This window comes from Salvelinus fontinalis, chromosome 6, assembly GCF_029448725.1.
Source record: "Salvelinus fontinalis isolate EN_2023a chromosome 6, ASM2944872v1, whole genome shotgun sequence".
NCBI lineage: Eukaryota > Metazoa > Chordata > Actinopteri > Salmoniformes > Salmonidae > Salvelinus > Salvelinus fontinalis.
The window spans coordinates 71,786,857-71,811,616 of record NC_074670.1 but is presented as its reverse complement, the minus strand read 5'-3'; the positions used below and the strand labels follow the sequence as shown (position 1 = coordinate 71,811,616).

At 48.4% G+C, this 24,760-nt stretch overlaps 1 protein-coding gene across 1 annotated transcript in view; it reads right to left on the bottom strand.

Moving 5' to 3' along the window:
• The window catches only part of LOC129858661 (teneurin-2-like), a 60,129-nt gene that overhangs the window by 25,763 nt on the left and 9,606 nt on the right, over positions 1–24,760 (bottom strand). The window contains exons 2-13 of the mRNA XM_055927960.1: positions 17,601–17,951; positions 16,694–16,955; positions 15,311–15,578; positions 13,671–13,814; positions 13,194–13,443; positions 11,564–11,584; positions 11,155–11,384; positions 8,305–8,459; positions 6,795–6,896; positions 6,387–6,560; positions 4,662–5,302; positions 4,011–4,186 (exon numbers count right to left, since the gene is read on the bottom strand). Coding sequence (XP_055783935.1) covers positions 4,011–4,186; positions 4,662–5,302; positions 6,387–6,560; positions 6,795–6,896; positions 8,305–8,459; positions 11,155–11,384; positions 11,564–11,584; positions 13,194–13,443; positions 13,671–13,814; positions 15,311–15,578; positions 16,694–16,955; positions 17,601–17,951 — 2,774 coding nt within the window. The remainder of the gene's footprint in view (positions 1–4,010; positions 4,187–4,661; positions 5,303–6,386; positions 6,561–6,794; positions 6,897–8,304; positions 8,460–11,154; positions 11,385–11,563; positions 11,585–13,193; positions 13,444–13,670; positions 13,815–15,310; positions 15,579–16,693; positions 16,956–17,600; positions 17,952–24,760) is intronic.

Below are 24,760 nucleotides of genomic sequence, written 5' to 3'. Positions count from 1 at the left end.
GTGATTTTCACTTTTACTTGAGTCATTTTCTATTAAGGTATCTTTACTTTTACTCAAGTTTGACAATTGGATACTTTTTCCACCACTGACATAAATGATAACAGATATAGAATTATGGTACAAAAGAGTCTGTGACCTTTACTATAGCCTACAGGCTGGAGATAAAATGTATGATAATGTAATGAGACAGACACGTTTTACACCATGCAGGTTTCTCCCATCAAATAGCCTAACCTAAACGGCGCCCAAATAAAACATGTGCTGACATGTTAAACAGCGTATAATAAAAACAGGACAGGCTACTGTCCAGGAGTTTCATCCCGTGGTCTAAATTGTCATGATCAGCGGTTTGTAGTTTGTATCTGTACATTTTTTACAAGCTGATCATAGCGAAATACAACATACTTCTTCATTTCCCGCTGTGTAAACACATTGCAAATATGCTCAGGAGAACTCCTCCTGATAAAGTTGGGTAGCTGATACTCATAGCTTAAATAGCCAAATTGATTAGTCACAGGAATCAGGACTAAAAAAGCAATTACAACAGCCTGTTTAACAAATGACACCACTCTGGCCCCAGAGGACTGGAATTGCACATCCCTGCTGTAGGCTATACCTCAGTAAGGACCGATGCCGACTCCTTTTGGAAGTTTTTTTTTTGGTCCTGTCTGGAATAATTTTTTTGGTGCAATTTAGACCGGCTCTGATTTCCACGTCCATGGACTTTGTTTCTTGGTTTGGTCCGGACCAAATCTGAACCAATCATAGACGTCTATGTTTGGTTCAGACTTTGTCCAGTCAGGACCATCCTTGATTTGGCCCAAACATAGACGTCTAAAAATTATATATTTTCAACTTTTATTCAGAGCCGAAAATCAATCTGATTTCATTGTCTAGAAAATATGTACAGTACCAGTCAAACGTTTGGACACACCTACTCATTCCAGGGTTTTTCTTATTTTTTTTTATTACTATTTTCTACATTTTAGAATAATAGTGAAGACATTACAACTATGAAATAACAAATATGGAATAATGTAGTAACCAAAAAAGTTTTAATTAAACAAATCAAAATATATTTTATATTGAGATTCTTCAAAGTAGCCACCCTTTGCCTTGATGACAGCTTTGCACAATCTTGGCATTCTCTCAACCAGCTTTATGAGGTAGTCACCTGGAATGCATTTCAATTAACAGGTGTACCTTGTTAAAAGTTATTTGTGGAAGTCCTTTCCTTCTTAATGCGTTTGAGCCAATCAGTTGTGTTGTGACATAGTAGGGGTGGTATACAGAAGATTAGTAAAAGACCAAGTCCATATTATGGCAAGAAAAGCTACAATAAGCAAAGCGAAAGGACAGTCCATCATTACTTTAAGACATGAGGGTCAGTTAATCTGGAAAATGTCAAGAACTTTGAAAGTTTCTTCAAGTGTAGTCGCAAAAACCATCATGCTCTATGATGAAACTGGCTGTCATGAGGACCGACACAGGAAAGGAAGACCCAGAGTTACCTCTGCTGCAGAGGATACATTCATTAGAGTTAACTGCACCTCAGATTGCAGCCCAAATAAATGATTCACAGAGTTCAAGTAACAGGCACATCTCAACATCAACTGTTCAGAGGAGACTGCGTGAATCAGGCCTTCATGGTCGAATTGTTGCAAAGAAACCACTACTAAAGGACACCAATAATAATAAGAGACTTGCTTGGGCCAAGAAACACGAACAATGGACATTAGACTGGTGGAAATCTGTCCTTTGGTCTGATGAGTCTATATTTTCGTTTTTTGGTTCAAACTGTCCGTGTCTTTGTGAGACACAGAGTAGGTGAACGGATGATCTCTGCATGTGTGGTTCCCACCGTGAAGAATGGAGGAGGAGGTGTGATGGTGCTTTGCTAGGGACAATGTCAGTGATTTATTTAGAATTCAAGGCACACTTAACCAGCATGACTAGCACAGCATTCTGCAGCGATACACCATCCCATCTGGTTTGCGCATAGTGGCACTGTCATTTGTTTTCAACAGGACAATGACCCAACACACCTCCAGGCTGTGTAAGGGCTATTTGACCAAGAAGGAGAGTGATGGAGTGCTGCATCAGATGACCTGGCTTCCACAATCACCCAACCTCAACCCAATAGAGATGGTTTGGGATGAGTTACAGAATGAAGGAAAAGCAGTCAACAAGTGCTCAGCATATTTGGGAACTCCTACAAGACTGTTGAAAAAGCATTCCTCATGAAACTGTTTGAGAGAATGCCAAGAGAGCGCAAAGCTGTCATCAAGGCAAAGGGTGGCTTTTGGTTACTACATGATTCCATATGTGTTATTTCATAGTTTTGATGTCTTCACTACCATTCTACAATGTAGAAAATAGTAAAAATAAAGAAAAACCCTTGAATGAGTAGGTGTGTCCAAACTTGACTGGTACTGTATTTTCAACTTTCATTCAGAACCAAACATTTGGCTGGCACACACACACACACACGCACACACACACATTCACACACACACACACACACACACACACACACACACACACACACACACACACACACACACACACACACACACACACACACACACACACACACACACACACACACACACATTCACACACACACACACACACACACACACACACACACACACACACACACACACACACACACACACACACACACACACACACGCATTCACACGCATTCACACACACACACACACACACACACACACACACACACACACACACACACACACACACACACACACACACACACACACACACACACACACACACACACACACACACACACACACACACACACACACACACACACACACACCTTAGATAACTCTTGGTGTTTCCACTAGATGAATAACTTCTCTCCCATTACTACACCTGGAGTGGAGCTCTGTATAGATAGACAACCATTAATACTCTGAGACATGGCTGACTCAACACATCAGTCTGTAGTCTAGTTGGAACGGAGTTATAGCTTGAAGTTACAGCTTGACCGTGGTTTTGACCATCATGGTCCAGACTTACCAAGACAGTCGTGAAGAGGGCACGACAAAAAAATTTCCCCTTGAGGAGACTGAAAAGATTTGGCATGGGTCCCCAGATCCTCAAAAGGTTCTACAGCTGCACCATCGAGAGCATCCTGACCGGTTGCATCACCTGCTGGTATGGCAACTGCTCGGCATCTGACCGTAAGGCGCTACAGAGGGTAGTGCGTACGGCCCAGTACATCACTGTGACCAAGCTTCCAGCCTTCCAGGACCTATATTATAGGCGGTGTCAGAGAAAGCCCAGAAAATAGTCAGAGACACCCAAGTCATAGACTGTTCTCTCTGCTACCGCACGTCAAGCAGTACCGGAGCACCAAGTCTAGGACCAAAAGGCTCTTAACAGCGTCTACCCCCCCCCCCCCCCCCAAGCCATAAGACTGCTGAACAATTAATCAAACCGCCACCGGACTATAACATTGACACCCCCCCCCCCCCCCCTCCCTTTTGTACACTGCTGCTACTCACTGTTTATTATCTATGCATAGTCACCACCCCCACCAACCTCAACTAACCTGCACACTGACTCGGTACCGGTACCCCCTGTATATAACCTCCACACTGACTCGGTACCGGCACCCCCTGTATATAACCTCCACACTGACTCGGTACCGGTACCCCCTGTATGTAACCTCCACACTGACTTGGTACCGGTACCCCCTGTATATAACCTCATTATTGTTATTCTTATTTTTTACTTTAGTCTACTTTGTAAATATTTTCTTAACCCTTCTTGAACTGCACTGTTGGTAAAGGGCTTGTAAGTAAGCATTTCATGGTAAAGTCTACACTAGTTGTATTTGGCGCATGTGACAAATAGAGTTTGATTTGATTTGATACTAATATGCTGTATCTCCCTTTGAACCACGGTGTGTGTGTATATGTGCGTGTGTCCCTTTCACTGTGGGGTGTGTGTATGCATGTGTGTGTATGTCCCACCTTGCACCACGGTGTATGAGGCCTCCACAGAGGACAGGTTGGTGATCACGGTGACGTCATCGTCTCTGCTGGAGCTCTCTATGTCAATGTTGATGGAACGTTCTATCTCCCGGTGCAGACTGGTCACCATGCCAGTAGGATAGGTTACATTGGTCAGACGACCCTCACTGTCATACCTGGAGGAGAGAGACATATAGAGGTTACTTCTCACTGTCCCACCTGGGAAGATAGGGACAACTAGTGACAAAATAGTCCTTAATCAATGTGATTCCAGAGTTGTCATTTTCAGTCCCCTACCCTCCTCTCCTCTCCTCTCACAGCTTACTTGTACAGAGGAGCTGGGAATAGCTGGTCTCCGTGGATTTCTCTTAACATGGCAGGTCTCAGCAGAAAGTGTGTGTATGGGTGTGTGTGTGTGTGCAGTGACAAAAGCAAACCTCTATAGACCTCGAACACCTGTCAGTTCTGTTAGCTCTGACTGAAGCACACACTTGTGTGACAGAAGTTAACTGCAGGGGGCAGCAGTGGACTGTAAACCAGTCCTAGCTCGATGTGTGCCAGGCAATACAACTAATATGTGACCCTGAGTGCTGCTGAAGTGTCCGCGTTTGACTGATGCATAAAAACACCCCACCCTCACAACCCACTCACTGGTAGAAGGTGGTCCATCCGGTCTCGTCGGCCTTGGTGGCCAGTAGTCCTGTACTCCCAGAGTACCCCAGTAGGGCCACCTCCTGTCCCTGGGCTGAGACACTCCTCAACTCCCCAGCGGGGTCCAGACCCAGGGTCACCACCTGGTTTTCTGGCAGTAACACCAGTCTGAGGAGGCCAGAACTCCCCCCCTGGCCCAGACCCTCCCTTCTCACCCTGACAGTGTTGTTGCAGTTGTCCACCACCGTGGCTAGCTCTCTGTCCGGCCCGTAGGTGAAGTTATATAACGGTTCTCCCGTGACCAGACTCACGGTCTGTAGATGTTGACCGTCACCGTTGAACACATAGAGCTCCTGTTCCCGTGGCGACGCAACTTCGTATTGTCCCATCATCGATCCTGATCCCGCCCCCGAGGCTGACGGGCCGGGACGATTGGCTCGTACGGCTCTGATGCGTATGTTGTTAAGATCGGCGATGAAAAGCGTTCCGTCGGGTGAGACGGCGAGCGAGGCGGGGGAGTTGAGGCCGGAGTCGGGCGCGTAGCCGTCGTCGCCGTAGAAACAGTTGCAGTTGACATCATTCTTGCAGTCGCAGTCTGACGTGGCGCCGGCCAGCAGAGACATCTCACCATTAGTGGATACCTGAGAGAGAGGGAACGACAGAGATGAGACAACAAACGAGAGAGAGGGAACGACAGAGATGAGACAACAAACGAGAGAGAGGGAACGACAGAAATGAGACAACAAACGAGAGAGAGGGAACGACAGAAATGAGACAACAAACGAGAGAGAGGGAACGACAGAAATGAGACAACAAACGAGAGAGAGGGAACAACAGAGATGAGACAACAAACGAGAGAGAGGGAACGACAGAAATGAGACAACAAACGAGAGAGAGGGAACGACAGAAATGAGACAACAAACGAGAGAGAGGGAACGACAGAAATGAGACAACAAACGAGAGAGAGGGAACAACAGAGATGAGACAACAAACGAGAGAGAGGGAGCGACAGAAATGAGACAACAAACGAGAGAGAGGGAACAACAGAGATGAGACAACAAACGAGAGAGAGGGAACGACAGAAATGAGACAACAAACGAGAGAGAGGGAACGACAGAGAAGAGACAACAAACGAGAGAGAGGGAACGACAGAAATGAGACAACAAACGAGAGAGAGGGAACAACATAGATGAGACAACAAACGAGAGAGAGGGAACAACAGAAATGAGACAACAAACGAGAGAGAGGGAATGACAGAAATGAGACAACAAACGAGAGAGAGGGAGCGACAGAAATGAGACAACAAACGAGAGAGAGGGAACGACAGAAATGAGACAACAAACGAGAGAGAGGGAACAACATAGATGAGACAACAAACGAGAGAGAGGGAACGACAGAAATGAGACAACAAACGAGAGAGAGGGAACAACATAGATGAGACAACAAACGAGAGAGAAGGAAAGACAGAAATGAGACAACAAACGAGAGAGAGGGAACAACAGAGATGAGACAACAAATGAGAGAGAGGGAACGACAGAAATGAGACAAGGAAGACAGGAAAGACAGAATGTTTTAGAAAAGAGATGGAGGACAGAAAAGTGAAGTTTCAAGTTTTAATGTCACGTGCACAAGTACAGTGAAATGTCTTTCTTGCAAACTCCAAACCCAACAATGCAGTAAGGTAAAGCTACTTTTTAATGTTTAAAAACAAAGGTGCTGTTGTACCTGTCTGACGCGGTTGATTTTCTTCTCGTCCGTCTCAGCGATGTAGAGAACTCCGGTGTAAGACAGGGCGATGGCTGTAGCACTCTCCAACGCAGCGTGGATGGCAAGCTTACTCAGGCTGTAGTCTATACCTGGAACCTGACAATGCATGGGCCGCCCTGCTATGATGCTCACCTGGGGGCGATAATGATATTTAATGTACAGATAATATAATAATACATATATGATAATAGCATCATGATTTTGTTTAAGTCACGATAACCTCTTGTATCGCAATAACTGACCATATCGTGATAATTACTTATATCGTGATAACTGATTATATCGCGATAACTGATTATATTACAGCAGTAGTTTAATCGCAATAACTGCTTATATGACGATAATTGATATGGAAGCAAAACTCACTTGGTGGTTCTCAGTGATGCGCAGGATGACGTTGTTCTCCAGGACGTACAGAGAGTTATCCATGGGGTTTACTGCCAGGTCTGTGGGCCACTCCAGACGCACCTGATAAACAAAACAATAAACACATCCAGGGTTGATCACAAAAGCTACATAACAAAAAGTATGTGGACACCACTTCAAATTTGTGGATTTGGCTAATTCACTCACACTCGTTGCCGAGAGGTGTATAAAATCGATCTCACAGCCATGCAATCTCCATAGACAAACATTTGCAGTAGAAGGGCCTTACTGAAGAGGTCTGTGACTTTCAACGTGGCAATGTCATAGGATGCCACCTTTCCAACAAGTCAGTTCATCAAATTTCTGCCCTGCTAGAGCTGCCCCGGTCAACTGTAAGTGCTGTTTTTGTGAAGTGGAAACGTCTAGGAGCAACAACGGCTCAGCTGTGAAGTGGTAGGCCACACAAGCTTACAGAACGGGACCGCCGAGTACGGAAGCGCGTACAGCGTAAAAATCATCTGTTATCTCGGTTGCAACACTCACTACTGAGTCCCAAACTGCCTCTGGAAGCAACTTCAGCACATTAACTATTCATCTGGAGATTCATGAAATGGGTTTCCATGGCCGACCAGCTGCACACAAGCCTAAGATCAGCATGCACAATGCCAAGCGTTGGCTGGAGTGATGTAAAGTTCACCGCCATTGAACTCTGGAACAGTGGAAACACGTACTCTGGCATGATGAATCACGCTTCACCATCTGGCAGTCCGATGGACGAATCTGGGTTTGGGGGATGCCAAGAGAACGCTAACTGTCCGAATGCATAGTGCCAACTGTAAAGTTTGGTGGAGGAGGAATAATGGTCTGGGGCTGTTTTCATGGTTCAGGCCCCTTAGTTCCAGTGAAGGGCAATCTTAACGCTACAGCCTACAATTACATTTTAGATGATTCTGTGCTTCCAACTTTGTTGTAACAGTTTGGGGAAGGCCCTTTCCTGTTTCGGCATGACAATGCCCCCAGACACAAAATGAGGTCCATACAGAAATGGTTTGTCAAGATCAGTGTAGAAGAACTTGACTGGCCAGCACAGAGCCCTGACCTCAACCCCATCGAACACCTTTGGGATGAATTTGAACGTGACTGCGAGCCAAGCCTAATCGCCCAACATCAGTGCCCGACCTCACTAATGCTCTTGTGGCTGAATGGAAGGAAGTCCACGCGGCAATGTTCCAACATCTAGTGGAAATCCTTCCCAGAAGAGTGGAGGCTGTTACAGCAGCAAAGGGAGGGAACAACTCATATTAATGTGTATGATTTTGTTAGGAGATGTTTGACGACTTTTGGTAATGTAGTGTATTTTCAGAATTTTACAGGAGAACGAAAACAAAGTGTTCATTGCATGTAAACCAGATCAGGTTGTTGTCAACCTGTTTGAAACGTTCAAAACGGATTTAAATGGACACTTACATATTTTTGGCTCCAACCAAATCAAGTTCCTCCCTCCCCCTACCTGGCTGACGTCCATGCTAGTGTCACAGCTGAGTGGTCGTACTGCGGTCAGGTCATTGGCGCCCAGTAGAGTAGAGATGATCCCGTTTTGGTCAACCTTACGGATCATAGTGGCATCCACAAAATACATCAGACCATTCTTATCCACAGCAATACCTGGAAACACACACACACACACACACACACACACACACACACACACACACACACACACACACACACACACACACACACACACACACACACACACACACACACACACACACACACACACACACACACACACTGCATCAATACCTGGGAGGGGAAGGACGTTTGAACTCACCTTTATACGTTAGTGGGTACTAAATATATACATTAGGCCAATGTATGTTATTTTATAAGATGCAACAACTTGGTAATTAGTAAGTTATGTAATGACGATGATGACCTTGTAGCATTACTTTCCAGGGTCCCTCAGGGTAACCCTGTGTCCTTGCAGTTTCTACTTTCTGTTCGCTAGCAAGTTGATCAAATGTCTTTGGAAAGTAAAGACTGATATGATGCATTTATCTCCTGCTCCCATTTCACCCGTCAGTGGTGTCACTCTGTCCATAGCAGACAGACAGACAGACAGACAGACAGACAGACAGACAGACAGACAGACAGTTGTGCTGTGTGTCAGTGGTGTCACTCTGTCTATAGCAGGCAGACAGACAGATAAATAGACATACAGTTGTGTATTCTCTTGAAAACACACCATCCTAAATATAACTATGATGTACACACAGACAGACAGACAGACAGACAGACAGACAGACAGACAGACAGACAGACAGGCAGGCAGGCAGGCAGGCAGACAGACAGACAGACAGGCAGACAGACAGACAGGCAGACAGACAGGCAGACAGACCGATATACAGACAGGCAGACAGACCGATTTACAGACTAATATACAGATTAGATTGAGGTCTGGGCTTTGACTCGGCCATTCCAAGACATTTAAATGTTTCCCCTTAAACCACTCAATTGTTGCTTTCGCAGTATGATTTAGGTCATTGTCCTGCTGGAAGGTGAACCTCCGTCCCATTCTCAAATCTCTGGAAGACTGAAACAGGTTTCCCTCAATAATTTCCCTGTATTTAGCGCCATCCATCATTCCTCCAACTCTGACCAGTTTCCCAGTCCCTGCCGATGAAAAACATCCCCACAGCATGATGCTGCTACCACTATGCTTCACTTTAGGGATGTGTTCTCGGGGTGATGAGAGGTGTTGGGTTTACGCCAGACATAGCGTGGATTTCATCTGACGAGAGTACCTTCTTACATATTTTTTTCTTTAAGAAATAGCTTTTTTCTGGCCACTTCCATAAAGCCCAGCTCTGTGGAGTGTACGGCTTAAAGTGGTCCTATGGACAGATACTCCAATCTCTGCTGTTGAGCTTTGCAGCTCCTTCAGGGTTATCTTTGGTCTCCTTGATGCCTCTCTGATAATACCCTCCTTGCCTGGTCTGTGAGTTTTGGTGGGCGGCCCTCTCTTGGCAGGTTTGTTGTGGTGCCATATTCTTTCCTTTTTCAAATAATGCTCTGTGGGATGTTCAAAGTTTCGGATATTTTTTTATAACGCAACCTTGATCTGTACTTCTCCACAACTTTGTCCCTGACCTGTTTGGAGAGCTCCTTGGTCTTCATGGTGCCGCTTGCTTGGTGGTGCCCCTTGCTTAGTGTTGTTGCAGACTCTGCGGCCTTTCAGAACAGAATATACCGAGATCATGTGATAGATCATGTGACATTTAGATTGCACACAGGTGGACTTTATTTAACTAATTATGTGACTTCTGAAGGTAATTGGTAGCACCAGATCTTATTTAGGGGCTTTATAGCAAAAGGGGTAAATACATATGCACGCACCACTTTTCCGTTTTACATTTTGGGGATTTTTTTTAATTTCACTTCACCAATTTGGACTATTTTGTGTATGTCCATTAGATGAAATACAAATAAAAATCCATTTAAATTACAGGTTGTAATGCAACAAAATAGGAAAAACGCCAAGGCGGATGAATACTTTTGCAAGGCACTGGACAGACACAGACAGACAGACAGACAGACATACAGGCAAGCAGGCAGGTAGGTAGGCAGGCAGGCAGACAGACAGACTGCTGGGGGAAAGAGAGAAAGGAATAGCAGTGATGGATCGAAGCAATGCCATGGAACGGATGGAGAAGAGGGAGATGGGTAACAGGGTGCCTTTGAACAGAGAAGCACACGGGGAGGAGAGGAGGGAAAGAGAAAGGCCAGTGACAGAAGAGCTGGAGGGCTGAGAGAGATAGAAATAGACAGACAGAGAGAGGGAGAGAGAAAGAGGACTGACAGGGCAGGCTGATAAGTGCTGGCTGGCTTTGTATCCTTCTGACAGGAAGGATACACACACACACACACACACACACAACACACACACAACACACAACAAACACACAACACACAACACACACACACACTGAGGAAACGTGACAGGGTGACATCTTTGACAGTTTGGTGTCACAGCGTTCTTCTTTTGATGCTGGCTTCATCACGTGATATCATCCTAACTTCAGCTGTAATCTGGTTTATAACCTCCTTCTGCTTCTGCCCTGCTTTACTTTCACTACTAGACGGACAATTAGTTTCATCATCAGTCTTCTGATATAAAAAAGGAAAGATATCACTACTACTTTCCCGACTAGATCATGAATACCAGCACCTCAGTAGCACGGACGTCTCTTCCTTCCCTAGCCTAGTTACACTTCGGAATTTATGAGGGTCCTGTCCGTGGCTTAGCCCTCAATTTTTGGAATATCTCTTTGTGTGTGTATGTTCCTCTACTCCTCACCTTTGGGGCTCATCAGTGTCGCCTCAGTAGCTTTGCCTCCATCCCCACAGCGCTCGTCGAAGGGCAGACACTGCTCTCCTGTCCCAGCAACCACCTCTGCATTGTCCGACAGAAGCCGCCCGCCCGTCAGCGAGCGCACACGGTAGATACGCCGCGAATTGGTATCCGAGATAAACAACGCCCCTGTTACCGGGTTAATGGCCAGGAAGTACTTATGAGTGGGGTTGTTACTGTGGGACAGAGAGAGAACAATAAAGTTATTGGAATTTGAATTGAATTGGAGAAAAATAACTTAGATTAAAATAATATTTCCCAGGGGGCAATTTAACAATCTCTGTGATTAAAGTAACTCTAAATTACTGCTATTAGCTGGGAATTTATGATTTAACCGAGGAGCGAAGCATCTTACCTGTGTCTGAAATCTTTGTTCCTTCAAAGGATAAGACAGATAAAAACAACCCAGAACAAATGTTAATGTAGTATCATAGAGAGATAGCTGTAGTGTTTCTGAGGGGACAACAGAACGAGAAAGAGAGAGAGATAGCTGTAGTGTTTCTGAGAGGACAACATAACGAGAAAGAGAGAGAGATAGCTGTAGTGGTTCTGAGAGGACAACAGAACGAGAAAGAGAGAGAGATAGCTGTAGTGTTTCTGAGGGGGCAACATAACAACAGAGAGAGAGAGATAGCTGTGGAGTTTCTGAGGGGGCAACATAACAACAGAGAGAGAGAGATAGCTGTAGTGCTTCTGAGGGGGCAACAGAACGACAGAGAGAGAGAGAGATAGCTGTAGTGTGTCTGATGGGACAACAGAACGAGAGAGAGAGAGAGATAGCTGTAGTGCTTCTGAGGGAACAAGAGAATGACAGAGAGAGAGAGAGATAGCTGTAGTGTGTCTGATGGGACAACAGAACGAGAGAGAGAGAGAGATAGCTGTAGTGCTTCTGAGGGGGCAACATAACAACAGAGAGAGAGAGATAGCTGTAGTGCTTCTGAGGGGGCAACAGAACGACAGAGAGAGAGAGAGTTAGCTGTAGTGTGTCTGATGGGACAACAGAACGAGAGAGAGAGAGAGATAGCTGTAGTGTGTCTGATGGGACAACAGAACGAGAGAGAGAGAGAGATAGCTGTAGTGTGTCTGATGGGACAACAGAACGAGAGAGAGAGAGAGATAGCTGTAGTGCTTCTGAGGGGGCAACATAACAACAGAGAGAGAGAGAGATAGCTGTAGTGGTTCTGAGAGGACAACAGAACGAGAGAGAGAGAGAGATAGCTGTAGTGGTTCTGAGAGGACAACAGAACGAGAAAGAGAGAGAGATAGCTGTAGTGGTTCTGAGAGGACAACAGAACGAGAAAGAGAGAGAGATAGCTGTAGTGCTTCTGAGGGGGCAACATAACAACAGAGAGAGAGAGAGATAGCTGTAGTGGTTCTGAGAGGACAACATAACGAGAGAGAGAGAGAGATAGCTGTAGTGCTTCTGAGGGGGCAACAGAACGACAGAGAGAGAGAGATAGCTGTAGAGTTTCTGAGGGGGCAACAGAACGACAGAGAGAGAGAGATAGCTGTAGTGTTTCTGAGGGAACAAGAGAATGAGAAAGAAAGAGATAGCTGTAGAGTTTCTGAGGGGGCAACAGAACGACAGAGAGAGAGAGAGTTAGCTGTAGTGTGTCTGATGGGACAACAGAACGAGAGAGAGATAGCTGTTGTATTTCTGAGGGGACAACAGAACGACAGAGAGAGAGAAATAGCTGTGGAGCGGTGAAGGGAAGAGCATAGTTAAATATGGATAAAAACACCCAGGAGATATACGATCTAGTGCAGTGTATAATTCTACTTCAATCACTCTGTCCCCCGAGCCCTCCCTGCTTTCATTACAACCTCACTGATCTCATCCAACATGTTCAATATCCTACACACTACTCCGCTCCTCTGTCCTCTCCCCCTCCTCTCATTTTCTCCTCCTCTCCTCTCCTCTCCTCTCCTCTCTTCTCTTCTCTTCCCTCCCCCATCTTCTCCTCTCCTCATCCCTCCATCCGTACCTCAGTTCCAGTATGCCCGTGGTATTGAGCGAGGGGTAGACCCTGCGTATGAAGTTCAGGTCTCCCACATAGAGGCTCCCGTCGATGCCTGTTGCCAGGGCTACGGGCGCCAGTAGCTTGTTGCTGTCGGCGAGGCCGTTACAGCTGGGGCAGGAGATAGAGCGTCGACGTCCGTTCCCCATTACACTGCTGATCACAGGGGGCTGCTCTGACACAAACACGTTCTCACCACTACCCTTATGGAGGATACCTGGACAGGATGGAGGGAGGGAGGGAGGGAGGGACCAACGAATTCATTCATTTTATTTAAGAAAAAACCCCACATACTATTGATTCAGCCAAATGAAATGTGTGTGTGTGTGTGTTGTTGAGAAGATGGTGTGTGTTTGTGTGTGTGTTGAGATGACAGTGTGTGTGTGTGTGTTCAGATGACGGTGTGTGTGTATGTACATATATATACAGTATATTGAAACATACTGCTGCGTGTGTTGAGGATATGGTGTTTATCCAGAGACCAGCCTCCCAGATGAGAAGGGTCCAGTTCAAAGCCCTGTAGTACTGCTGTCCTCTTCTCCCATAGGATCAGATTGGCACACGACTCATATTCATACCCCACTGACACTAGAGAGAGAGAGAGAGAGAGAGAGAGAGAGAGAGAGAGAGTGAGAGAGAGAGAGAGAGAGAGAGAGAGAGAGAGAGAGAGAGAGAGAGAGAGAGAGAGAGAGAGAGAGAGAGAGAGAGAGAGAGAGAGAGAGAGAGAGAGAGAGAGAGAGAGAGAGAGAAAGAAAGAGAGAGAGAGACAGAGAGAAAGAGAGACAGAGAGAGAAGTGGGAGTGAGAGAAAATATACAAAGCAGTATGGAGACAAGCAACTTTTCAAGGCTCAGGACAGACAGACAGACAGACAGACAGACAGACAGACAGACAACCCCATACAGACAGACAGACAGACAGACAGACAGACAGACAGACAGACAGACAGACAGACAACTCCAGAGAGACAGACAGACAGACAGACAGACAGGCAGACAGGCAGACAGACAGACAGACAGAGACATACAGACAGACAGACAGACAGACAGACAGACAGACAGACAGACAACCCCATACAGACAGACAGATAGGCAGACAGACAGACAGACAGACAGACAGACAGACAGACAGACAACTCCAGAGAGACAGACAGACAGACAGACAGACAGACAGACAGGCAGACAGGCAGACAGACAGACAGACAGAGACATACAGACAGACAGACAGACAGACACAGACAGACAGACAGACAGACAGACAGACAGACAGACAGACAACCCCATACAGACAGACAGACAGACAGACAGACAGACAGACAGACAGACAGACAGACAGACAGGCAGACAGACAGGCCCCACCACTAATAAAGTAAAGTGAGCTGCAGTTAGCACAGCTTCTGCTCTTTAGCACTTGTGTCCAGACCAGACCCTTCCTCCTCTCACCCCACTAACACCTCGTTAAGGCCATAACCCAATTAACATCCTTGTCATGGCGTCAAATCAATTAAAAACATGTTAATTAGAAAGTGAGAGAGAGAGAGGGTGTGGGGTTCACTGTCCGTGCAGGCAGTTCTGTGACAACTAGGAAGTGTTGTCATGGTGAGAGATCCATTTCTCTCGCATCATTCAACAGTGTTGACATGTTGTCATATCGACCATCGCTTGATTGACATAAACACACATTTACAGAAATATTAATTCATGTGCATTGTCCCCTTCAGAATAAACCTATTGAAAGTAAAGTAACGTTGGTTATCTAATCAATCATCTACATTGGAGCAACAGAGTGTGTGTGGACGTTACAGTCTTTTCTGCTCTAAGAGATGACAGACTTGACGCTCTAAGCCCTGGGTGGCAGTTAAACTCTCCTCTCCTCCTGTCACTCAGACGTAACCACGGCAGCTGTAACCGTGGTGAAGGGTTATTAGCTGTCAAGCAGAGTTAGCGGTCAGTGAAGCGAGCTGGGGGCCTCGGCACCCTCAGTGCTATTACTGCTCACAGACAGACAGACACACACACACACGCTCATAAACACACACACAAACCCTACCCACCGCACTCACACACTCTATCTACACACACTCACCGACAGCTTCCGACAGCCCGTAGACTCTCTGTCCATAGGCATCTGTTTTATCCCAAATGTAGGTGTAGGCCACGTTGGGCGAGGCGTGGAACCACTTCTGGAAGAGATGTCCCTCCACAGCCACCATCAGATGGACCTTGAGCAGGCCCAGAGACACCATGGCTGGGGTCATGGTCACCTTCAGCAGACTGCGGTAGCCAGACGTCCTGGAGCTCAGGTAGCACAGCTTCAGACTGGTCCCTGGAACATCTATCATCTCGTGGAGCACCTGGAGAGAAGGAGAGAGAGAGAGAGATGGTGTGTGAGAGAGAGATGGTGTGTGAGAGAGAGATAGCGTGTGAGAGAGAGATAGCGTGTGAGAAAGAGAGAGGGATAGTGTGTGAGAAAGAGAGAGAAAGTGAGAGAGAGAGAGGGATGAGAGGAGAGGAGAGAGCTTCAGACTGGTGCCTGGAACATCTATCATCTCATAGAGCACCTGGAGAGAGAGAGAGAGAGAGATAAAGAGTTGACAGAGAGATAGAGAGAGGGAGAGAGAGAGAGGGGAGGAGGGAGGGAGAGAGAAAGAGAAAGAAAGAAAGGGGAGGAGGAGAGATGGAGGAGAGAGATGGAGGGGAACGATGTAGGAGAGAGATGGAGGAGAGAGGTAGAGGAGGAGAGATGGAGGAGAGAGATGGAGGGGAACGATGTAGCAGAGAGATGGAGGAGAGAGGTAGAGGAGAGAGATGGAGGAGAGCGATGTAGGAGAGAGATGGAGGAGAGAGATGGAATAGAGAGATGGAGGAGAGAGGTGGAAGAGAGTGATGGAGGAGAGAGATGGGGGAGAGAGGTGGAGGAGAGAGATGGAGGAGAGAGATGGAGGAGGAAAGATAGAGAAGAGAGATGAAGGAGAGAGATGGAGGAAGAAAGATAGAGAAGAGAGATGAAGGAGAGAGATGGAGGAGAGAGATAAAGGAGAGATGGAGGAGAGATGGAGGAGAGAAAGTGAGAAGAGATGGAAGAGAGATGGAAGAGATGGAGGAGGAAATATAGAGAAGGAGGAAAGATAGAGATGGAGGAGAGAGATGGAGGAGTGAGATGGAGGAGAGAGATGGAGGAGAGAGATGGAGGATAACATTTGGAGGAGGAGAGATGGAGGAGAGATGGAGGAGGAGAGATGGAGGAGGAGAGATGGAGGAGGAGAAATGGAAGAGGAAATATGGAGGAGGAAAGATGGAGGAGGAAAGATGGAGGAAATATGGAGGAGGAGAGATGGAGGAAAGAGGGAGAGATGGGGACAGATAACACGGGAAAGATGAGTGTGAGAGGCTGGATACCTGACAGCACCTGGAGAGACAGAGGGATGAGAGGACAGAGAGGAAGGAGAGGAAAAGAGAGGCTGGTTACCTGTGTCTCAGGTATGATGGGCTTGTCCCTGGGTCTAGAGGAGAAGAGCGATGACAGAGGTGAGGCGATGACCACAGGGTCAGGTCGAAGGAAGCCGCTGAGGTCACATCCTGGGATGGTGTTCTCCTCAGTCTTCATCACCAGCGTATCCATGACGTAGAAACGACTCCATGGTAACCACACCGTGCGGTCCTGCGTGATGAACGGAGCGCGCTCAAACCTCAGGGTCAACGAGGCACCGCCGTTCGCTAGAAGGTCAAACCTGGAGACAGAATCAGAATTGGATTAGTTACTATGTACATTACAGTTTAAAAGTTTGGGGTCACTTAGAAATGTCCTTGTTTATGAAAGAAACGTTTTTGTGAAGGGAGTAGTACACAGCGTTGTACGAGACCTTCAGTTTCTTGGCAATGTCTCGCACGGAATAGCCTTCATTTCTCAGAACAAGAATAGACTGACGAGTTTCAGAAGAAAGTTCTTTGTTTCTGCACATTTTGAGTCTGTAATCGAACCCACAAATGCTGATGCTACAGATAATCAACTAGTCCAAAGAAGGCCAGGATTATTGCTACTTTAATCAAAACAACAGTTTTTAGCTGTGCTAACATAATTGCAAAAGGATTTTCTAATGATAAATTAGCCTTTTAAAATGATAAACTTGGATTAGCTAACACAACGTGCCATTGGAACACAGGAGTGATGGTTGCTATAATGGGCCTCTGCACGCCTATGTAGATATTCCATTAAAAATCTGCCGTTTCCAGCTACAATAGTCATTTACAACATTAACAATGTCTACACTGTATTTTTGATGCATTTTTCCTTTTCTTTCAAAAACAAGGACATTTCTAAGTGACCCCAAACTTTTGAACGGTAGTGTATGTGTGTGTGTGTTTGTGGTACTTACGTTCCGTCCTGGCGTGTGAGAGTATATCCATAGTGTGGGTATCTGACAAAGGAAACATTGACTCCCACCAGGGGAGTGCCATCTGTCGTTAACACCTGACCTCGGATCAGAGACGCCAAGCTGAGAGACAGAGAGACAAAGAGAGACAGAGAGTCAGAGAGAGAGTCAGAGAGAGAGTCAGAGAGAGAGACAGAGAGAGACAGAGAGAGACAGAGAGACAGAGACAGAGACAGAGAGAGAGAGAGAGAGAGACAGAGAAAGAGACAGAGAAACAGAGAGACAGAGACAGAGAGACATAGACAGAGAGAGAGACAGACAGACAGAGAGACAGGGAGACAGGGAGACAGAGAGACAGAGAGAGAGAGAGAGAGAGAGAGAGAGAGAGAGAGAGAGAGAGAGAGAGAGAGAGAGAGAGAGAGAGAGAGGCTGAGAGACTCTTTTGGTAGGTACACCTACAGCTCATCCCTTGGCAGCAGCACTGTAGACTACTTCCTCACCGACCTAAACCCAGAGTCTCTCAGAGCCTTCACAGTCAGCCCACTAACACCTCTCTCAGACCACAGTAAAATCACAGTGTATCTGAGAAGAGCAGAACCCAACCATGAAGCATCACGGCCCAATAAATTACATGGTACTAAACAAGCCTATAGATGGAGTGCAAACAGTACAGACATCTACCAAAAAGCAATTAGTAGCCAAAAAATACAATCTCTCCTGGACAACTTTTTAGCCTTAACATTCTCCTTCAGCAATGAAGGTGTAAATTTGGCCGTTAGAAACATAAACTTTATATTTGACAAATTAGCCTCCTTGGCTAATCTAAAGAAGCATAAGAGCAAACCAAAAATAACAGATAATGAAAAATGGTTTGATAATGATTGCAAAAATCTAAGAAAGTCATTGAGAAATATATCTAATCAAAAACACAGAGAAACTGTCACGTTCCTGACCTATTTATGTTAGTTTTTGTGTGTTAGTTGGTCAGGACGTGAGGTTGGGTGGGCATTCTATGTTATCTGTTTCTATGTTGGTTTCGGTTTGCCTGGTATGGCTCTTGATTAGAGGCAGGTGGTTTGCGTTTGCCTCTAATTAAGAGTCATATTTAGGTAGGGCATTTCTCACTGTTTGTTTGTGGGTGATTGTCTCCTGTGTCCGTATGTTATGTTCGTACCACATAGGACTGTAGCGTTTGTTTGTTTCGTTTTCGTTTCGATGTCGTCTGTTTCCTGTACGTAAGTTTATGTTTAGTTATGTAAGTTTATGTTCAGGTCTCGTCAACGTCGTTTTGTTATTTTGTAGTTTTGAAAGTGTTTGTTTCGTTTCGTGTTGCCATCTTTATCGTTGTTAATAAAGATGGCTTATTTCCCTAAGCCTGCGTTTTGGTCTGAAGATCTTTCTCTCCTCACCTCATATGAGGATGAGGAGAGCGTCACCCGTTACAGAATCACCCACCAACACGCTAAGACCAAGCGGCAAGGGAAAACGAAACAGAGTAAGGGACAGGAGAGAAAGGAGCAATGGACATGGGACGATGTTTTGGATGGAAAGGGTTGCTACACTTGGGAGGAGATCCTGGCTGGGAGGGATCGCCTCCCATGGGAACAGGTGGAGGCATTGAGGAGAGCAGAGGCTATCTGGGAGAGGAACCGGAGCTATGAGGGAACGCGTCTGGCACGGAAGCCGAAAAAGCCCGTAAGTAATTCCCAAAAATTTATTGGGGGGGGGCTAGGAGATAGTGGGCCAAGGGCAGGTAGGAGACCTGCGCCCACTTCCCAGGCTTACCGTGGAGAGCGGGAGTACGGGCAGGCGCCGTGTTACGCAGTAGAGCGCACGGTGTCTCCTGTACGAGTGCATAGCCCAGTGCGGGTTATTCCACCTCCCCGCACTGGGAGGGCTAGATTGGGTATTGAGCCAGGTGTCATGAGGCCGGCTCAACGCGTCTGGTCTCCAGTGCGTCTCCTCGGGCCGGCATACATGGCACCGGCCTTACGCATGGTTTCTCCGGTTCGCCTACATAGGCCGGTGCGGGTTATTCCACCTCCCCGCACTGGTCGGGCAACCGGGAGCATTCAACCAGGTAAGGTCGGGCAGGCTCAATGCTCAAGAGAGCCAGTACGCCTCCACGGTCCGGTATTTCCGGCACCACCTCCCCGCCCCAGCCTAGTACCTACAGTGTATACACTACGCACTAGGCTACCAGTGCGTATCCTGAGCCCTGTTCCTCCTCCACGCACTCTCCCTGTAGTGCGTGTATCTAGCCCGGTGCCTCCAGTTCCGGGTCCACGCACTAAGCTACCTGTGCGTCTCCAGAGCCCTGAACCCACTGTATCTTCTCCCCCTACTAATCCTGATGTGCTTGTCCTCAGCCCGGTGTCACCAGTGCCGGTACCACGCATCAGGGATAGAGTAGGCTTTGAGAATACAGTGTGCCCTGTCCCTGCTCCCCGCACTAGTAGGAAGGTGCTTATCAGTAGCACGGTGCCTCCAGTTCCGGCACCACGCACCAGGTCTACAGTGCGCCGTATCCGGCCAGAGCCATCCGTCTCACCAGCGCCATCTGAGCCATCCGTCTCCCCAGCGCCATCTGAGCCATCCGTCTCCCCAGCGCCATCTGAGCCATCCGTCTCCCCAGCGCCATCTGAGCCATCCGTCTCCCCAGCGCCGTCTGAGCCATCCGTCTGCCAGGAGCCTGCAAAGCCGCCCGTCTGCCATGAGCCTGCAAAGCCGCCCGTCTGCCATGAGCCTACAGAGCCGTCAGCCAGACAGGAGCCGCTAGAGCCGTCAGCCAGACAGGAGCCGCTAGAGCCGTCAGCCAGACAGGATCTGCCAGAGCCGCCAACCAGACAGGATCTGCCAGAGCCGCCAACCAGACAGGATCTGCCAGAGCCGCCAACCAGACAGGATCTGCCAGAGCCGCCAACCAGACAGGATCTGCCAGAGCCGCCAACCAGACAGGATCTGCCAGAGCCGTCAGAGAGCCATGAGCAGCCAGAGCCGTCAGAGAGCCATGAGCAGCCAGAGCCGTCAGAGAGCCATGAGCAGCCAGAGCCGTCAGAGAGCCATGAGCAGCCAGAGCCGTCAGAGAGCCATGAGCAGCCAGAGCCGTCAGAGAGCCATGAGCAGCCAGAGCCGTCAGAGCGCCATGAGCAGCCAGAGCCGTCAGAGCGCCATGAGCGTCAAGAGCCGTCAGCCTGCCATGAGCGTCGAGAGCCGTCAGCCTGCCATGAGCGTCGAGAGCCGTCAGCCTGCCATGAGCGTCGAGAGCCGTCAGCCTGCCATGAGCGTCGAGAGCCGTCAGCCTGCCATGAGCGTCGAGAGCCGTCAGCCTGCCATGAGCGTCGAGAGCCGTCAGCCAGCCATGAGCATCGAGATTCGTCAGTCAGCCATGAGCTGCCCTTCAGCCTGAAAAGGCTGGATACCCAGAACTGCCCATCAGTCCAGAGCTGTCTCTCTGTCCGGAGCTGCCTTTCAGTCCGGAGTTGCCCCTCTATCCTAATCTCCCTCTCTATCTTCATCTATCTCTATATTCTTATCTATCCCTCTTTCTTGATTTATCTCTCTGTCCCGGTGTTGTCCCTATTAGATATGTTGTTAAGGGAATTTTGTGGGGGTCAAAAGAGGGTGGACATTCTTGGAGGGAGGAAGTTAGGATGGATTATGGTGGGGTGGGAACCGCGCCCCGAGCCTGAACCACCACCGTGGTTAGATGCCCACCCAGACCCTCCCCTAGACTTTGTGCTGGTGCGTCCGGAGTTCGCACCTTGTGGGGGGGGGGTACTGTCACGTTCCTGACCTATTTATGTTAGTTTTTGTGTGTTGAGTGTAGATGTCTAGCGTTGTCTATGTATGTTTAGTTGTCTAGGAGAGTCTATGGTTACCTGAATGAGTTCCCAATTAGAGACAGCTGATTTCGGTTGTCTCTGATTGGGAGCCTTATTTAGGGTAGCCATAGGCTCTCATTGGTTGTGAGTAATTGTCTATGTAGAACGTTTGTAGCCTGTATGTATGTGCACAACGTTTGTAGCTTCACGATCGTTTTGTTATTTTGTTAAAGTGTTTCGTGTTTATTGTTTGTCATCTTTTAAAATAAAAGAAGATGGCTTATTTTCCAACTGCTGCATTTTGGTCCGTCAATCCGCCACACGATCGTGACAGAATTACTCACCATAGGACCAAGCGGCATGGAAGGCGGCAACAGGACCTACCTACACAGGATTTCTGGAGTTGGGAGGACGAATTGGAAGGAGATGGACCTTGGGATCAACCTGGAGAATATCGCCTCCCTCGTGAAGAGCTGGAGGCAGCGAAAGCCGAGAGGAGGCGATATGAGGAGGCAGCACGGAGACAAGGCTGGAGACCCGTGAGTACAACCCAAAAATTTCTTGGGGGGGGCCTTAAAGGGAGTGTGGCGAAGTCAGGTAGGAAACCTGCGCCTACTCCCTGTACTTACCGTGGAGAGCGGGAGTACGGGCAGACACCGTGTTACGCAGTAGAGCGCACGGTGTCTCCTGTACGCGTGCATAGCCCGGTTCGGTACATTTCAGCTCCACGTATCGGCCGGGCTAGACTGAGCGTTGAGCCGTATGTCATGAAGCCGGCCCAACGCATCTGGTCACCAGTGCGTCTCCTCGGGCCGGCGTACATGGCACCAGCCTTACGCATGGTGTCCCCGGTTCGCCTACATAGGCCGGTGCGGGTTATTCCACCTCCCCGCACTGGTCAGGCGACGGGGAGCATACAACCAGGTAAGGTTGGGCAGGCTCGGCGTTCAAGGGAGCCAGTACGCCTGCACGGTCCGGTATTTCCGGCGCCACCTCCCCGCCCCAATCCAGTACCACCAGTGCCTCCTCCACGCACTAGCTATATGGTGCGTGTCTCCAGCCCTTTACCACCAGTGTCTAAACCACGCACCAAGCCTCCTGTGTGTCCCCAGAGTCCTGTGCGTCCTGTTGCTGCTCCCCGCACTAGCCCTGAGATGCGTGTCCCCAGCCCGGTGCCACCAGTCCCGGCACCACGCACCAGGCCTACAGTGCGCCTCAGCCGGCAGGAGTCTGCCGTCTGCACAGCGATGACTGAACTGCTCGTCTCCCCAGCGCCATCTGAGCCATCCGTCTCCCCAGCGCCATCTGAGCCATCCGTCTCCCCAGCGCCATCTGAGCCGCCCGTCTGCCATGAGCCTGCAAAGCCGCCCGTCTGCCATGAGCCTGCAAAGCCGCCCGTCTGCCATGAGCCCACTGAGCCGTCCGCCAGACAGGAGCCGCTAGAGCCGCCAGCCAGACAGGAGCCGCTAGAGCCGTCCGTCAGACAGGATCTGCCAGAGCCGCCAACCAGACAGGATCTGCCAGAGCCGCCAACCAGACAGGATCTGCCAGAGCCGCCAACCAGACAGGAGCAGCCAGATCAGTCAGCCAGCCATGAGCAGCCAGATCCGTCAGCCAGCCATGAGCAGCCAGATCCGTCAGCTAGCCATGAGCAGCCAGATCCGTCAGCTAGCCATGAGCAGCCAGATCCGTCAGCTAGCCATGAGCAGCCAGATCCGTCAGCTAGCCATGAGCAGCCAGATCCGTCAGCTAGCCATGAGCAGCCAGATCCGTCAGCTAGCCATGAGCAGCCAGATCCGTCAGCTAGCCATGAGCAGCCAGATCCGTCAGCTAGCCATGAGCAGCCAGATCCGTCAGCTAGCCATGAGCAGCCAGATCCGTCAGCTAGCCATGAGCAGCCAGATCCGTCAGCTAGCCATGAGCAGCCAGATCCGTCAGCTAGCCATGAGCAGCCAGATCCGTCAGCCAGCCATGAGCAGCCAGATCCGTCAGCCAGCCATGAGCAGCCAGATCAGTCAGCCAGCCATGAGCAGCCAGATCAGTCAGCCAGCCATGAGCAGCCAGATCAGTCAGCCAGCCATGAGCAGCCAGATCCGTTAGTCAGCCATGAGCAGCCAGATCTGTCAGCCAGCCATGGGCCGTCCCTCAGTCCGGAGCTGCAGTCCCTCAGTCCGGAGCTGCAGTCCCTCAGTCCGGAGCTGCCATTCCTCAGTCCGGAGCTGCCATTCCTCAGTCCGGAGCTGCCATTCCTCAGTCCGGAGCTGCCCCTTACCCTGGTGCTGCCCTTTACCCTGGTGCTGCCCCTTACCCTGGTGCTGCCCCTTACCCTGGTGCTGCCCCTTACCCTGGTACTGCCCCTTACCCTGGTACTGCCCCTTACCCTGGTACTGCCCCTGACCCTGGTACTGCCCCTTACCCTGGTACTGGCCCTTAGTCCGGAGCTGTCCCTTAATGCAATGGGATTAATGTGGAGAGGGGTCATTTTGAAGAGGCTAAGGAGGTGGTTAGGGACTGTGGTGAAGTGGGGACCACGACCAGAGCCGGAGCCGCCACCGTGGAGGGAAGCCCACCCAGACCCTCCCCTAGACTGTGTATGGTGCGCCCGGAGTTCGCGCCTCAAGGGGGGGGTTATGTCACGCCCTGGCCTTAGTATTCTTTGTTTTCTTTATTATTTTAGTTAGGTCAGGGTGTGACATGGGGAATGTTTATGTTTTGTTAGTTTTGGGTGTTTATATGGTAAAGGGGTTATGGGGTGTAGTATATGGGTTTGTGTCTCCTGTGATGTCTTTCGTCGTTGTGTTCGATGTGTTTTCACTTACGGGACTGTTTGGCTGTTCGTGTGTTTCGATGTAACGTTCCTGTCCGTGAGTTTACGTTTGTTATGTGAGTTTATGTTCAGGTTCCGTTCTACGTCGTTTTTGTTATTTTGTAAGTTTTGAAAGTGTTTGTTTTCGTGTCATCAGTTTTCGTATTAAAAATAAAGATGGCATATTTCCTTGAACCCGCATTTTGGTCAGAAGATCCTTCTCTCCTCACCTCATCCGAGGATGAGGAAAGCGACAGTCTTTACAATAGGACTGTAGCGTTTGTTTGTTTCGTTTTCGTTTCGATGTCGTCTGTTTCCTGTACGTAAGTTTATGTTTAGTTATGTAAGTTTATGTTCAGGTCTCGTCAACGTCGTTTTGTTATTTTGTAGTTTTGAAAGTGTTTGTTTCGTTTCGTGTTGCCATCTTTATCGTTGTTAATAAAGATGGCTTATTTCCCTAAGCCTGCGTTTTGGTCTGAAGATCTTTCTCTCCTCACCTCATATGAGGATGAGGAGAGCGTCACCCGTTACAG